The sequence below is a fragment of the Cottoperca gobio genome, chromosome 5 (assembly GCF_900634415.1).
Source record: "Cottoperca gobio chromosome 5, fCotGob3.1, whole genome shotgun sequence".
Taxonomy (NCBI): domain Eukaryota; kingdom Metazoa; phylum Chordata; class Actinopteri; order Perciformes; family Bovichtidae; genus Cottoperca; species Cottoperca gobio.
Window position 1 is genome coordinate 17,957,211 of NC_041359.1, and position 16,890 is coordinate 17,974,100.

Sequence of the window (16,890 nt, forward strand, 5' to 3'; positions counted from 1 at the left end):
CTCATTTCCCTCCATTTTCTTGGTTATAATAAGAATAATAATAATAATACGTGGTGGCTTGTCACCACGAGATAGTGGTAGTAAGATTTGATATATTATTTATATTATATTTTGAATCTATGTAGAGCAAAAACATGTAAGTCTATGCTAAATATTAGATCCTTATCCACATCCTCAACTGAATCTGTATTATGTTGGTACAAATATCTTTATTTAGCAAATAATACATGATATCAGAGTTAGTATTTCTGCTGCCAAAACCTTGTCCTACTTTTAAAGGAGCTTTTCCCCACAGCATTTCAGCTAACTTCTTCTCACATTCATTTGCTTCAAACTTGGAGGACTAGCTTTCTAAAAATAACGGGCTCTTCACTCAAATACTTCCAAGCATGTCATGTATTGCCTTTGTTATTGAATATATTAATTGTCGGAGCCACAACTCTGTCCAATCAGGTCTTGCTGTTTCAAGCTTCACTGCTTGAGGCCATTGAAGAGGCACCGTTGTAGCCGGACAGCCCATCGTGTATTGTACTTGAATGGCTCCCCCCAACCTCCTTGTGATTTGTAGACTATCTGAGTGGCAGTGTGGTTCTGTGCGGTGATTTGTCCCACGAGATGCCATTGCTACCGTCAGCAACTCTGCTACAACTGTGCATGCATACAGGATACTGGCATTTGCTGAATCCAAGGTGGCATCTTTTCAACCAGAACCCAGTGAAATACCTTTTCAGCCTGTCGAGTGGTCTGGCGAACTACAGCCAAGGGGGCCCCAGCAGTATAATGATGCCTGGCACAATAGTACCACTGTTCTCCAACCCGTTCCCAGGAAACCGCACAACATGTGCTATTGTGCACTGTGCTTTGCTGCCCAACCACGTTGCCCGGCTTTAGCCAGAGACACCGAGAGGCCTGGCTGTGCAGTGGCGCTCACAGCAACGTGGTTGGTAAGACCGGTTCAGAGGACTGCTAGACGAACACCAAGGTTTATTCACCTCACACTGCGTTTGATGTGTTAAAATAATATTATACAAAGCTACATTTAAGGCCAGGATGCGAGGCGGAAGAAGCCTGAGGGAAAAAGGACAGCTGAGTGCTTGCCAGGAATGGTAGTACAGAAAACCCTGAGTATTGTTGAACCCTGCTCAATAAAAGAGGAAACCAAGAGAAAAGTGACAAGCAGAAAAATGGAGGCACAAAAGCCAGCCAAAACTGGTTTGTAGCTGGTCCTAGCTGGTTCTTCTCCTTTTATCTGAATGCTCGGGGTTCAACCATTTGTGTTTGTTCCTCCTTTATGGCCCCCAACGGGCTCTCCATTAAAGCCTCCACTGCTGCGGCAGAGTAAAGGAGATCATTCAGGGCCGGCCAGATAGGGGCCTTTGGTCAACTGCATCCAGAAGATACATGTCACGGGGGCCTTTCTGGGCCCCAGAAGCCAGCTGGTCACCTAAGACACCACAACAGGATACCAAGGAAATAGAGGCCTGACGCAAAGCCCAGTGTGTCACAGTTACTGGAAGCTCTGTTTCCTCTGAGCGTAGACCTGTCAGTTGATGTGTCAATTATTCATGGATTTTGCCAAAACATCCTTTTATTGTCAACTCTATATTTTGACTAACATAGTCGGAGTTTGTATTTTTGCTTTAGGTTACAAGTGAAAATGTTTATTAGCTTTACTGTCACTGAGCGCTCGTCATTTTTTCATCCATTAAAATTGACTGTATCAGGGTTTCATAAAATAATGACACAGAATTTTTTCAGAATTTTTTTGACATGTTCTAAATTAATCGTCATTTGTTTTTTTATTACAATATGCAATTTAGTCAGTTCATTATTTCTGCAAGGAATTTTGTGTTGTTACTCCATCTAGACTTTTCATCCTCTCTGTCAGCTTTCATAGTGAATTGGAGTTCAGTCACATCCCTGTTGGGCCTTAAGGAAGAAGATACAGACTCACTTGAATGCCCTCAGGGTGGCCTCCTTTATCTTTCCACGTGTCTCTTATTGTTGGGCACTGGGCAATGCACTCACTGTCTATGATTGAGTTGGACTTCCTAATATAAATAAAGAAAAAATATAATTAAAGAAAAAAGAAAGAACATTATCCCAAGTAATAAGCAACAGTTACATATTTATCTCTAAAATGTCAAGAAATACAGTCCTGTTTTTAGCTTTTTGACAATGCATTTTTCAGATAATTTAAAGGGGTTTTAAATTATTTATTTAACTGAAAAAGTAGGAAAATTATCCTTTTAATCATTTTGTTTATAAAATAGCCATGTTGGGTATTACGTGAGGTCATTGAACGCCACGCACCAATAAGAAAGATAAAGTCGTTATTTGTTCCACCATAGCAGGTACAACACATCTCTCAGGAGAGTGTCCATTAACGTCTGTCCACGTTAACACCGCCACAAGAAGAGGTCGAATCAGCCTCGATAAGTGAAATCACCTGTGTGGGCATGCAGGGCCTTTACTGTTCATAGTGGTCTGTTTAATTTCAAACATGTATTAAATATGGCTGTGGTAGGTATGTATATCCTTGCTATCAAGAGAAAAACCCCAAATCTCTAAATTTTGAATTTTCAGGGTGTTTTGCTAATTGCCCTTATCTTTTTTTTTTTTCCACCACAGATCTCAGGAAGACTTCACTCTCAGAGCACTTTTCAAACACTTGCACAGCCTCAAACATTGACACATTTCAACAGATTTGTTATTACATACACACCGAGGCACCAGAGCAGATATGAGTGAAGATAAACCAGGCGATACTATGGATACTGCCCCGGCTGAGGTGAACGCTATTCCTAACGGGAAAGGCCATGAAGCCGGGGAGGAGATCACAGCGTCGGCCAAAACACCACCTGCAGAGGCCGGTAGAAAGTGAGTATAATCCTACCTAACACAATCTATGTTCCTGTATAAGGAATACCTTTAGAATTCATTACGGTGCACAGATCCTCATCTATTCTTACAGGAAATAAATGATTAGCATTCTTTATTAAAGGGCTGTTGCCAATAATTAAGGAATGTGATTTGATTCAACAGGGGCTTTTACTTGTCATCTTAACATGCCACTTACTGAAGGTCTCGCATGTCTTCTCTAATGCATCACATCACATTAAACGCTGTTAATAGAACAAATAGGTGCACCTACGTCTTTACTAATGATCAGGTTCACTCACAAGAAGGACCTTCCCTCACTTATAGAGGCAAAGATGATGTGCAATATTTAGCTGGAATTCTTTATAAATTAGTTAGAGGAAATATACAAAGATATTAGCTAAATGTAAGGCCTAAATGCTCACAGTATATTAGGGAGAGATACAGAATAGCACAATCCCTATAACTGCCTGGTGTGCCTTTGAGCAAGAAATGTCCCTCCTACTTGCCCCCTCATTGTACGATCATTTGTGCTGGATAATGGAGTGAGCTAAATGCCTAATTATCATGTCACTGGTTGTCTAGCAATATTTTTTTGTATCCACTTCCTTAGTAATTAATGGTTTAATTACAATGTCGCTCTTACATGATAGTCTTCAGATGGTCCCTTTTGCTGCATTATTTGCCTGATTATATTATGACTGAGGGTGTTGTTTTTCCACTTTGTGCTCTCGTTGGGTGATGGATGGCCTCTCTCTACACTGCTTGTAGTGAAACGATACCCAATAGTGCCCAGAATGCTAGGTATGTATGTTATGATAATGAACAGAGAATTCAGTGTGCTATCTGAATTAAGTGCTAGAAATGAGCAGAGAAAAGCAACTTATTCTAAATCAGATATAAAACAAACAACAACAATTACATAGTTTGTGATGAATCTTGAGTGTTGTTGTTTATTGTGTTGCTACTTAAAGATCTTTGACAGTATTTATTTCCATTAGTCCCCACAGAACTGAGAATACAGAAGCCAACCTCCCAGAGAACCAGGAGTTCCTCTCAGGCTTAGACGACAAGAAGACCACTCGCTTTACAGATGTAAGTTCAAACACAGCCAATCGACTTTTCTCACTGCTGTCATACATGTGTGCTTACTGATGACGTAACATTTATTCTTCTCCTCTGTCTTGCATCGGTTATAGTTTGAGGGGAAAACCTCTTTTGGGATGTCCGTCTTCAACCTGGGCAATGCGATCATGGGTAGTGGAATCCTGGGACTGGCATACGCCATGGCCAACACGGGGGTCGTCCTGTTTTTGTAAGATATTTAAATGAATTTGATACACTAAATATGTAACGCCATGATTACAGATTGGAATAATGACTTGTTGAATAATGACCGATGTTCTCTGACTCATTTTCTTCCCGCTTGCCAACCGAGGTCTGCGTCACACGTAAATAGCACCTAATTGTAATTCTCTTGCCTAAACCAGGCAGCAGTTCCTGGTTGTGACACATAAGCCAATGACACAGGGCGCATTTGTTTGATAAATAAAGGCTCAGATTAATAGCGAACTGGCAACCATTTACTCATTCTATAAATGAGTACAATCGCAGTCAGGGATGCAGAAAATAACCACATTGTTTCTGTGTGGTTGGTTCTCTGCCTTGAACCAGTGGGTGTATGTACTGCATGTGGCTTAACACATAAAAGCCTCGGTAGCAGAATTGTATGTCAGGATAATGACGTCACGGGCGACTGCAGCTTTCAGGTTGATCATTTATATTTTCATGCAGATGCTTTTTCAGACTTATTCTGCCTGAATCTCCTGCCATGTTGAAGAGCAGATCCAGCCTGCTAGATATTACTCAAATATCCCCCCATAATTTCAGCTAGTGAGCATAGTTTTGATTAATGGTGGCTGGATGCTGTTTATGTAAGCATGAAGCTCTGGCGTGGAATATAATTCAAACGTGGTGGTGTTATAATATTGGACTGATGGGCTGTCAAAGCTTAACACATTTCTTTAGGTCTTACATGTGTGACTGCATTTAAAATGTCCCTTTTTTCACGAGACTTCCAGCTGTAAGCTTGATCTGTTCGCTGCATGTTTCTCAAAAATAATCAGGCCGGTGTTTCCACGAGGTAATCTCACCAGAAAGCACTTCAACACTTCCCCCTCCCTGTCTTCCATCTTCCCGATGGCTGGATTTGAAGGTGTCTGGTGTTGAAACTGGCTGATCGAACTGTTTTTCTGTGAAAGGTTAAAGGTTTAATGTTTCTTAGAACATTCAGGCTCTGCTGTTTAACTAAACATCCCAGGATCAAAATGACAATGCAGAGCCCCTTTGAGAGGTGAAGCGATGCTTTAGATGTTTGTATAACTCTTGGCTTGTTGTAAGTGGACATGCCATGGTGGAAAACTAGATGCTCTCCAACCCTAAAATATTATTAAAGGTTATTTGAGCTTTTATTTTTTTCCAAGGCAGTCATTTCTGGAGGATTTTCCCTCGTGTTAAAGAAAGCTTCTTATTTTGAGCTGAGTTGTGTGACTGTGCTCGTTCAAGCTGTCTGGTGTCTGGAATGGCTGAACCCTGTGTCACAGAACACAAAGTATTTAACACCTTTAAACAGGATCTGACATGAACTTTAGCCAATTAGTCTACGTTTAACTACATAACTGATAAATACAGGTAATTGCATGTGAATTGATAGTACGTGACTGAATCCAACAGTGAGCGTGTATCCATCCTGTTAGAGATGAAAGGCTGTGGGTTCGTGTGCATATCCGCACGGTCTTGTATCAAACAATAGAGTAGCTACTGAGAAATACAGACAGGGTCAGTGACAAGGATACGAGCAATATTTCTTGCTTTTAGTTTTCCACATTGGACTCCAGGCTGGTGATCGCCTCAAAAAAAACATTCTATCTTCTCTCCTAGCAGCGTCATTCTTAGGTCCTTAGGTTCTTAGGTAACCTTAGGTCCTGCTCCTAAAGGGGACAGAAGACCGAACAATGAGGCGACCATGTTTGCTCAAACACTGGGAGGTAAACAAATGCAAAATAAATGTTTGAAATGGCAGTGTTCAGACTGTGAGACAGCGAGAGCCACAATTTGACTCATGCTCTTAAGCAAGATAATTACTTGAGAATGTCCTTTGTCTCACTTTCCCTTATGGTCCGATGTATCACACAGATTTTTGTTGGCGGGTGCAGAGGCTTCAGCGGGTCACTGGCCCCGGCCCTGATAGGAATGCAGCGGGGTGGAAAGCTGTGAGCAGAGCTACAGTGACCCAAGTGTGTCAATCTGTCTGACTGTCAGCAGTTCAGTCCTCCCACTGCAACTTGACTGACTAAATCCTCCACTGCAAGTCAGCCAAGCATTCTTTCACATAGTCTGAAAGAAAAAACAACAACAACCAAAAACCTGTTAACTGGCCAAGAGTTGAACTCGAGTTGAAAGGAGAGCGGAATGGAGAGAGAGTGTGTGTGTGTGTGTGTGTGTGTGTGTGTGTGTGTGTGTGTGTGTGTGTGTGTGTGTGAGGAGGTTTATGTCGCCAACATTAACGTCAGGTTTTGGGAAAGTCAGTAGATCAGGGACCCATTCACAAAGTCTTAGTTTCTCAAACGTCTCCCTTAAAGCAGATATTACACTTGTGCACTTCACAAGCCAATAAAACACCATTAATGAATATAGCACATGCTCCTTGTGTTGTAACTTGGTTATTCTCTTGTCATATTAATAAGTCAGTGTCTTGCATAGGCCTGTGTGCCAATATGATCCTTTAAATACCAAAACAATATTGAATCAGTGATATCTCATTTTGAGACATATAAAAATAAAGAAGCCAAAGTTCTAAAATGTTAAATGAATGTTGCACAACACTCAGTCACACAAGCAGCCATATGTTCACGACCGGTTCAGGAACCAAACAATGATTAATGATTAAATAGGAAAGATAGACGCTGATCACTACAGCAGAATGCATGAAGAGGAATAACATGTAACATTGGTGAATATGAGTCAGTGGAGAATTCAGTCCCTCTTGAGAAAACAACTCTATTACTGAATATGGACGGGAAGCCTGCTGTTGTAACTGCAGTGGGTTATTCCACCATTGAAGAACAATGAGGAGATGATTAATGTTTACAAAGGATTTTCCTCATTCTGTCAATCTCAGCATTGCGTTGGAAACGTTTCTTCTGAAACTGTCCATCTGGTGTGCGTGTGTGTGTGTGTGTGTGTGTGTGTGTGTGTGTGTGTACTTACTCTGTCAGAGGGCAGAGCGGCTGACAGCGCGGTCTCCTTGGCTAAGCTTGAGTAACAATCCAGGGTAAAGCAGAGCCACAGGGACTCTGTGTTCTTCCAACATAATCTATGTACTGGCATCTATAAAATGTATATTTATGCTGCAGCTGTATAAATAGCCTGCAGATTAATGTGTAGTGTAACAATTTAACGTTTAAATAATGGTGATAAAAATGGTGTCGTCGCTGATGTGAAGAAGTGGCAGTAATACTGTGCGTGTCTGTTGTTGCGTGTCTGTTTCAGGGTCCTTCTAACAGTGGTGGCAGTCCTCTCATCATATTCCATCCACTTACTGCTAAAGTCATCTGGTATTGTAGGTATGTATGCAACCTGATAATATGCATCTTCTGATTCAAGGAAAGTCTTGTCATATGGCTTCAAATGCCACCAGCGCAGTTCCGTACAATGAAAAGCGTTCACGTTCAAAGTATACACGGTATACAGTTCGACACAGCAACCGTGGTCTTTTTTTCCACCTAAGAAAACATTACATTTTCCTGTGCCTGTTTCTTTCTCAGTATGCAGTCTGTGTTAAATAAAAGCGGTAGAAAATCTGTCTACCGAGTAATTAAAAAACATCCATGACCTGGACAGAAACACCATTAGTGTAGGTGGTCCTATTCTTAAAATCAATAATCACTTTCGGTTTTGCACACATTGACAGAAAGGTTTTTCACTGTGCAGCACAGGGAAAGCTCGCTCTCCTGCAGGACTGTTCATTGCCATCATTTATCCGGCCGACCTGATGCGGTGGTTTTATCCGCAAATTAGCCGAACCTCTAATGTCAGAGAAAAAGATCAAAATGCGTGCACTCTATCTACGAACTGCTACGTCATGTATGAGCTTATTTAGAAAAACAGTCTCTTTACAGTCCTAGACCTTGTTAGTATGGATTTAACACATTAATGCTTTTGTCTGGTATTTGTGGCTCAGGTATCCGTGCGTACGAGCAGCTCGGCTACAGGGCCTTTGGGACACCGGGGAAGATGGCGGCAGGTATTGCCATCACGCTGCAGAACATTGGAGGTGAGGTCACACTGCCTTCTGTCCTCACACTTACACATACACTCTGAATTCCCTCTGAAGTTTCTGGGATAAAACTCATATTATTCTGTGACTAGAGGCTTGGGATTAGTACTGTTCAGGATTCTGTGGAGCTAATGTACTCACTCTTTGGTGTGTTTGTATCTCCTTTTCCACAGCCATGTCCAGTTACCTGTACATAGTCAAGTATGAGTTTCCTTTGGTCATCCAGGCCTTTCTAAAGCTGGATAAACCTGCAGGGTGAGTGGTTAATGCATGACATGAACGTTTCCTTCATACTATGCAGTAACACAAGTGATTTAAGATCATAGGAAACATGCTGTACATGTCTGAATTGTAGCTAAATGTAGATGTAAAAATCTATTTCTTCCTGTCCTTGTGAGAAAATTAATTGTTAACAAAGTAGTCAAAAAGCAAATAGTTCTTCTTTTTAACTTAACTTCCCTCAAAAGAACATTGAAAGTTGTAATCCTTAAGATTTCAGTCCTAAATTATTAGCAACAACCGTGCTCATAGCTGGTGGTAATTCCAAATGTAGCTTAACACAACAGCAAACGCTCCTTGAGCAGCTGCTTCGTCAGGCATACGCCATAAGAGCAACTGGTGATTCTGATTACAACGCAGCCAAACTAACTTGTGTTGTTTTAATAAAGAAGTCAGTTTCCATAAAGCCATGAGCAACCTTGGTTGAAATAAAAGTTATTCTACTACACACTTGAAATTAAACACACCTGGTTCAGTGTGACATTTCTAGACACTGCCATGCCTCCTGAAGGTCAAAAGGTAACGTGCTCATATACAAAGTAGTGCAATACCTCTTTATGGTAACTCGTGCAGCCGTCCAGCATGTAAGATTTCAGCCTCCACCGAGGAGTTGTGTCAGGCTGTGCCGGTTGGCGGGCCTGGTGCTGCTCTGGATGTGCTGAACAGCTGGCGTGAGAACAGCTGTGATAGTGACCCTGGAGGAGGAGAGCAGCACGGCCACCGAGAAACGCTCACATCAAAACACAGCTAGACTCCACGGCTGAAAACGTAAACCATGGGATATCACTGGCCAGTGCAGGTGGCCTCAGAAACAAACAACACTCACTTCCTTTGGATGGGATTTCGAGTGTGATGTTACCCCCTTACATCTTCACCCTTACCCCAGTTAGAGCCTCTCCTCACATTCTCTTCGGGTTTAAGAGAAGTATATTATATAAGTACAGGAACCCATCAACCCATAGAGGAGAATAGAGACTCTGCTACCACACTTGCTCATAAATTTTCACACTGATGTGTCCCACTACATATAGTCACTATAGAAGTGACACACTGTGACAACATGTTCACATTGTTGTCTGGTGTCAGCTCTGCTTTCTCTGTGTAGCAGTGCTGTAGGCAATGGTCAACAATCACTGTTTATTTAAAATGACAGACTAGATTGTCCCAATGGCATTTCATCCCGTGTGTGTGTGTGTGTGTGTGTGTGTGTGTGTGTGTGTGTGTGTGTGTGTGTGTGTGTGTGTGTGAACTGTACTATGGGAGGATCAAATAACAGGGACACCTCACTATCCGATGCATGATAATACAATAGCTCTACAAGAACTACATTACAATATAATTATACTGTAATGATAGAGCTAATAATTATATGTTAAAGTGAATTACAGATTACGCAGTTTTTGTTGACTGCATCTATTGATCATCATTTTTGGATTTTATAAAAAAAAAAGGAAAATTGCTTTCCAGGAGGTTATAGTGTTTATTTAGAAAGCAATATAAATCCAGATGAAAAACAATCAATGGTACAACAATCATTCACATCAAAACATTTACAACATCTGTTTTTTATTACATTCATTTCCTGGTGGGGCATAATCAGAAGCTGATTTGCATTTTTCCCTCCATGTTTTCTTTCACTTTCTGTTTCTGGAAAGTAAATAATGTACAGTGTCTTCTCCCAGCTGGAAACACAATCATTTTCAATACATAGGGACATAAAATTCAATCGAAAATCAAGTCCATTTGTAAGGTTCGCTGGAACAGACAGACCTGAACCCAAAACCAGGATCTGGAATGATTGATGAATTACTGACAAGGTAAAACCAAATGAAAACAAACTAATAGTGGGTGGAGCGTGTGACACCATTGAAACAGATTTGCATGTTTTTCTGTTAAAATACTCTATTGAGTATCCGTCACCAAAAAGAAAAAGGACAGGCACGTAACCATGTAAGAAAGGCAGTTAATTGGTGTGGTGGGCATTAGTACATGGCCACAATTACAGATGTACTGTGTATATATATATATATATATATATATATATATATATATATGTATATATATGTGCATTTATGTGTTGGTCAAATACTGTATGCTTGTGTGCATGTGTGTATCAGTGTTGGTGAGGTGTTGCAACACTGGTCCAGATGGCCAAAGGGCAGGACAACAACAGGATAGATTAGCCTGTTCTTCTTCTTGTGTGTGTGTGTGTGTGTATGTGTGTGTGTGTGTGTGTGTGTGTGTGTGTGTGTGTGTGTGTGTGTGTGTGTGTGTGTGTGTGTGTGTGTGTGTGGGGAGAGCCTGCCACCTGATAGAAGTCAAGAAATGAATCACCCCTACTGTGTCAATCTAAAAATAGCTCACAGAGGTGTGTTTCTGTGCATGAGACAGTAACGTGTGGTAGGTCGTGTCAGTGGAGTCTGTTTGTCATATGTTTTTCCAAATGTCTCATATTCATGTCCTCCGCTCAGTCATGATGGTGTTTTTTTAGTTTGCCAGACACTGTCTTTACGCAATGTTTCCTCTTACACAATGTTTATACTTTGAATGATAGTTTCAACTCAACTCTGTCAATTTTATTTATACAGCCCAATATCACTAATCACACATGTGCCTCAGGGGGCTTTACTAGGAGTTACCAATAAATGAAATGATATAAACAATTGATTATGGGTCTGTTATAAACTCAGTACATCTTACGTTTTGACATTTGTTAACATATATATCCTAAGTAAAGAATTCTATGTTAAAAGGTATATGCTGTATACCATGAAAGGACACGTTTCTCTATCTGCTGAGCCAGTCAGTTATGAAACCACAGAGCCATATTGTGGCAGAGCTCTGTGATATTTTAATTAAGTTCTCAGCAGGGCTTTAGACGGGACTTTTTACATACTGAGATCATCACAACCCCACCTCTCTAATTCATTTTTCACTAGCCATCAAAAAAGTCTATTTTAAGTTAATTTTACTCGTATTTAATTTTTTCATTTGGCCATTTTGTTTTATGTTCTCTGAATGTGGTTTCAAAGCCTTCTCCACACTTGCAGGATAATAATTCTGGTGGACAAATCTTTATTAATACATTTTTAGTATAGTATAGAGTCTAACAAATACCAGAATCAGCCTAAAAAACTACTACGTGTAATTTATGTAATATTAACCTCCCCTAAAAATGTTCCCGTAAACAATACGGAGGACATGCCCTCATGCCCTCTGTGTCCCAGCCACAGTGGTCCAGTGGTACAGGGAGCTAAGAGGCTTATTTTTTCCACTCTTTTAAATCTTTGATTTCATGGCAACCAGTTTAATTTGTGCTCACTTCTGTTCTGTTGTGAATAAAATTTAGCATAGTGGCTGCGATATAAAAAAACAAACTCGATCAGTAACTGCTTTTTCCACCACATAAGCCTTATTTGTGTGCACCTCATGTTCTAGCTGTTCACCCACTGTTCCCCTGTGTCTTCTCAATCAATATCTGATGCAGTGCAAACCCTTACCAGGATTGAGATTGAGAGGAGTGTTTGAGTCGCGTAATTCCAAATCGATACATTTAATTCTTTAATGTCTTTCTTTCTTTTTGCAGTGAATGGTACATGAACGGGAACTACCTCGTGATGATCGTGTCTGTGGCAGTAATATTACCACTGGCTTTCATGAAACAGCTAGGTAAGTGTGTAATATCACATATTTCTTACATCTCATTAGTCTTTCAGTCTGGGCTTCCTTTTAAATTCTGTGTTGTGTTACTTTTATGTAATTCGCTGAACAGCGGCCGCTGACAATTATGAGATAATGTTAAATGCTGAACTACTATTGAAAGTATGATATTGTGAAAAACCCTCCTGTTTGAAAATATAGGAATGAAGCCCTGAATATTGTTTAGAAAATGTGCTACATCACTGACCTCTGTGGGGAAATCCTTCACTTTTTACTGCTTGCCAACTTATTTCCCAACATCCTGAAGCGCTAGAGGCAGAAAAAGAGGCTCATTGGATTTTCTGCAGTGACTTGCTCATTGACACTTCATACAACAGGATGTTTGTCAGCATCAAGGCTTCAACTTTGGTCTTGTGCTTGAATAATGTCCTTAATTAACTACCCTTTAAGCCTTGATGGCCTTCTAGTCCTAAATTTGAACTGATGCCATTAGTTAGATATTCTCAGGGGGGTTTGCAAAGGTTTTAGACCCACACATGTTTTAGTTTTTACTGCTTGTGACACACACAAATCCAATGTGTTTTCGCAAGGTTGGTCGAGTGTCATGTGGGCTCTCTGCATCACACTCTTCACATGAGCGAGTACATGAAACGAAACAGATGGAATGGAGAAGAAAAGCAGGGAGAGCCAGTTTGGAAGTAAAAGAAAAGAGGAGGCGTATTGGCTGACCTCTTGTAAGAAGTCTGTCTCCTGCCGAGACATCAAGGACAACAGAGCCAGTCGGTGCAGTTAGAGTCCAGTAATGAGCTCCGACTCCCGGCACATTAAATCATTCTAGTTCACCACAGGGCTTGAAGAACATACAGAGAAAGATCCAGTTCAACAGGAAAATCAACCTCACTAGTTACTAGTTATTAAAGTTAAGCCTACATTTTAGCCTAAGTGTAATATATTTCAGAATAAGCATGGCCATGTAATCCCAGATAAGAGACATGCTAATGAAGCGTTTGTGTTTTAGGATACCTGGGATACACCAGTGGTTTCTCCCTGACCTGCATGGTTTTCTTCCTCATTTCGGTACGTCCTCTGACTCTTGGTATACCTACTTTAAACTAGTCATTATGTCTTGCTTCTAGTTTCTTGTCTGTTGGCAGAAATATCAAGGCATCATATTCAGATGTAATGAGATCTGTCTGTAACATGGTTTCTTCGTCACCATCCCACCATCTCTTTAGTATTCCCTACTCTCTCTACTCATTGCCATGAACTAATGTTTGCACGCTGCGGTTCCAGGCAGTGTTGGTTCTCTGACCTAGTTTTGGCTGTGCGAGCTGTAATCCATGCATCACTCTCTCTCTACTTCTCTCTCTCTTTCTCAGTGCCATATTTTCCGCCGTCTGTATGCTAACTGTGTCTCAAAGCCTTTGTCTCTACTTAACGCCTCTCCTCTGCACTGCACAGGTCATCTACAAGAAGTTCAATACCCCGTGTCCATTTGTGGACTTTGTATTCAATAGCACTGCCGGTGCGCTGAATGTCAGTGCCATGGATCCTGGTGGGGATCCTGATCCTGCCTGTATTCCCAAAATGGCCAACCTCAACTCACAAGTAGGTTTTACGCACGTCAAACTGCAAATCCACCTCCACTGCCATGGCCACTGACAGCCACCAACTTATGTCATAGTCATCTTCAGCATGTTGCCAGTGACGGTTCACAATGCAAGCATGGAAATCACACTTTGTTTGAAGCACTCTCACTCAAGAGGAGAGCAGGACATTTATCAAGCTGTTAATGACGGACACTAGTCTGTGATTAATGCAAGGCTCAAAGATGGACAGTGACACCTGAGCTGTCTGCTCCTGTCAACAGTGGGATAAAAATTGCTTTGGCATTCTGTTGCTTACAGTGAGATCATCAAGTTTGACCTTTGTGGGCCAAAGAGATGGGTGATGAATGAAATGGGAAAGACTTGACATTTCTCTAAGCACCTCTATTTCTTTACACACAGTACATACCTTCACAACAGGAGAGGACTCGTAATTACAGCTAGATGCCTCCATTTGTTTTATTGTAACATTACATTGGTACTTGTATTTAAAAAATATATATATATACTTTTCAGAGCATTAGCAAATACTTAAAGATAAAAGATATATGAGGCTTTGCTAACCCGGGCTAGTGAGACCAATCCCAGCTCTTTAGCAGCTTACAAGTGAGGCATTCTTAAATAGGCTAAAGCTGGTCCGCAGCCAGGCCCAAGTTAATCACAGGGAAACAATTAGCTCTCTGTGATGTGTCTGAGGGAGTAATGGGCCGTAAAGCGCGAGGTTTGGTAGTAAGACGTCTGGGATGGCGCTGCTGTATCTATTGTGACCTGTTGGGTTAATTTTCAGACGGCCTACACCATCCCCATCCTGGCGTTCGCCTTTGTGTGCCACCCCGAGGTCCTGCCCATCTACACAGAGCTGCGCAAGTATGTTCTCATGATGGAAAACCCCTGCTAACTTCTGGACAATAAATCAGTTTCATAACAAAGAGGAGAGCCACTGTTTCTGATTTGTGCTTTGCTGATCATATCCTAGTCACATGCACTGCTTTCACTTTATTTTGAAATGCGTTGGCACTGCTTGTATGATGTAAGCATGTTGTTAGTTTAAAATGATCATTCTGCTTTGAACCACTGTTGCTTGTTTTCCTAAGATTAATTGGGATATGTTATTGAATCTTTAAATAACTTCCCCTACAACTAAAGTAGCCCTGCAGCTGAAGATGGTAATTTATAGTAACTGGGCTACATGGCTTTATATATATATATATATATGGGCATATACAGTAATTTGACAGTGTATGCCCTGATGTTATGTGTGTGTCTGTTTATGTTTGTGTGTGTGTGTGACATCACATAGCAATATCTTCTGATTTCAGTCCCACCAAGAAAAAGATGCAGCATGTGGCCAACATCTCCATTGCAGTAATGTACGGCATGTACTTCTTGGCTGCCCTTTTTGGATACCTAACTTTCTATGGTGAGGCCTGGTCCTCCTCCCACTGCAGAATATTCTGTCTCTGTCTCTTTCTATGTAATACACTGGCTTATTTTGCTTTTTTAATTCATTCATGTTAATTGTTTTCATATTAGGTTACAAGGTTATCAGCACATTATGAAGTCTGAATCCCTTTGTCATAGTAGGACAGCAATCCTGTAGCATCATGATGCATCTGCTCCCTCTAGTGGTCATATTTCAGATGTTGTAGATTCATTCTGCTACTGTCATCTACAGCACTGAACAGGCTTCATTATTTATGAAGGTTTTATTAAATATAATAGCATTTTACAACGTGATTTTTACTTATATGTAGGATGTTAATCAAGTATGATGTCTGCATTATTCTCTTTGCTATTTGTTATAATACACACATATTAATATTTTACTTATACTATAATTAGATATTTTATTATTATTATTATTATTATTATTATCATTATTATTATTATCATTATTATTATTATTATTATTATTATTATTATTATCAGTACGAATTATGTTTTGCCAGCTGGTTTGAGTATTCTTCCTTCATCATTCTTGGACCTACTCTATTTTCCTCTTTTTGAATCTCTTTCAGGTGAAGTGGAAGCAGAGCTGCTTCACACCTACAGCCGTATTGACCCGTATGACAATTTGATTTTGTGCGTGCGTGTGGCTGTGCTCACCGCTGTCACACTCACTGTACCCATTGTGCTCTTTCCTGTAAGTACATCTTTAGCATCTGAAGTTTACACTCACTTCTGGCAAATCATACAGGAGTTATTATCTTCATGCAGTGACAACAGAACATTGCTTTGTTTTGGTTATAATCAGGTACGGAGAGCGATCCAGCAGATGGTGTTTCCCAACAAGACCTTTAACTGGCCCCGTCACATCGGCATTGCCTTCGTTCTGCTCACTTTCATCAACTTGCTGGTCATCTTTGCCCCCAACATCCTGGGCATCTTTGGGGTCATTGGTAGGTTAGACCAACCCTGGGACAAGGCTGGTTTTGATGCATAAAAGCACCAACATTTAAACAGACCCAGTTACTAGTAGAGGGTGCCCCCCGACACATCCTGAGTAGCTTCGAAGATCTCTATAAAGGTAGAATCGGTAACATTTCCACATTCAAATATCCCAAAACTGAATCAAAACCTACGTTATGTTGTGTTCTTGCGTTATCCCAAATGTTTCCAACGATTTTCAAACCCAGAGAAATCTGTATTTTTAATCAAGGTAACAGTCTTTGTATTTGGTCGTAATGGCGTCACCCCCCCCCCCCCCCCTTTTTTTTTTAGTCATTGGACGTCTGGATCTTAAGTTATCATAGAAACAAGCAGAGCAAATGTTAACGGCAACTGACTACAATGACAAGCTCCCATGTGCCGCTGCAGCCTCATTTGTTAATGTTGTTAATGAGAATTCATGGAGGATGAGTGTGATTGTGTGCTTGTCTGCTTTCCAGGTGCCACATCTGCCCCTTGTCTCATCTTCATATTCCCTGCTGTCTTCTACATTCGTATTGTACCCAAAGAAGAGGAGCCAATGCGCTCGTTCCCCAAAATCCTGGTGAGCATCTCATGAGAATAACAGCAAATTAAGTTCAGTTTAGTTACATTCATTTTAGGTCAGGTGAGGTTATAGAAAGCTGATGTGTCAGTAGATGATCCGTGTAAGATGCTCTGCGGTGCATGTGAACAAAG

At 40.8% G+C, this 16,890-nt stretch overlaps 1 protein-coding gene across 2 annotated transcripts in view; it reads left to right on the top strand.

Annotated features, from left to right (window-relative positions):
- LOC115008240 (sodium-coupled neutral amino acid transporter 3-like) overlaps window positions 1-16,890 on the top strand; it is a 31,823-nt gene that overhangs the window by 11,648 nt on the left and 3,285 nt on the right. Inside the window, exons 2-16 of one of the 2 annotated variants that reach the window (XM_029431698.1) lie at window positions 2,632-2,880; window positions 3,652-3,684; window positions 3,882-3,975; window positions 4,080-4,195; window positions 7,432-7,505; window positions 8,123-8,215; window positions 8,392-8,473; window positions 12,084-12,166; window positions 13,176-13,234; window positions 13,619-13,765; window positions 14,552-14,631; window positions 15,084-15,184; window positions 15,783-15,907; window positions 16,019-16,163; window positions 16,653-16,756. In XM_029431698.1, the coding sequence (XP_029287558.1) occupies window positions 2,744-2,880; window positions 3,652-3,684; window positions 3,882-3,975; window positions 4,080-4,195; window positions 7,432-7,505; window positions 8,123-8,215; window positions 8,392-8,473; window positions 12,084-12,166; window positions 13,176-13,234; window positions 13,619-13,765; window positions 14,552-14,631; window positions 15,084-15,184; window positions 15,783-15,907; window positions 16,019-16,163; window positions 16,653-16,756 (1,473 nt within the window). In that variant the 5' untranslated portion in view covers window positions 2,632-2,743. The remainder of the gene's footprint in view (window positions 1-2,631; window positions 2,881-3,651; window positions 3,685-3,881; window positions 3,976-4,079; window positions 4,196-7,431; window positions 7,506-8,122; window positions 8,216-8,391; window positions 8,474-12,083; window positions 12,167-13,175; window positions 13,235-13,618; window positions 13,766-14,551; window positions 14,632-15,083; window positions 15,185-15,782; window positions 15,908-16,018; window positions 16,164-16,652; window positions 16,757-16,890) is intronic. The other variant, XM_029431699.1, reaches the window with a different exon arrangement.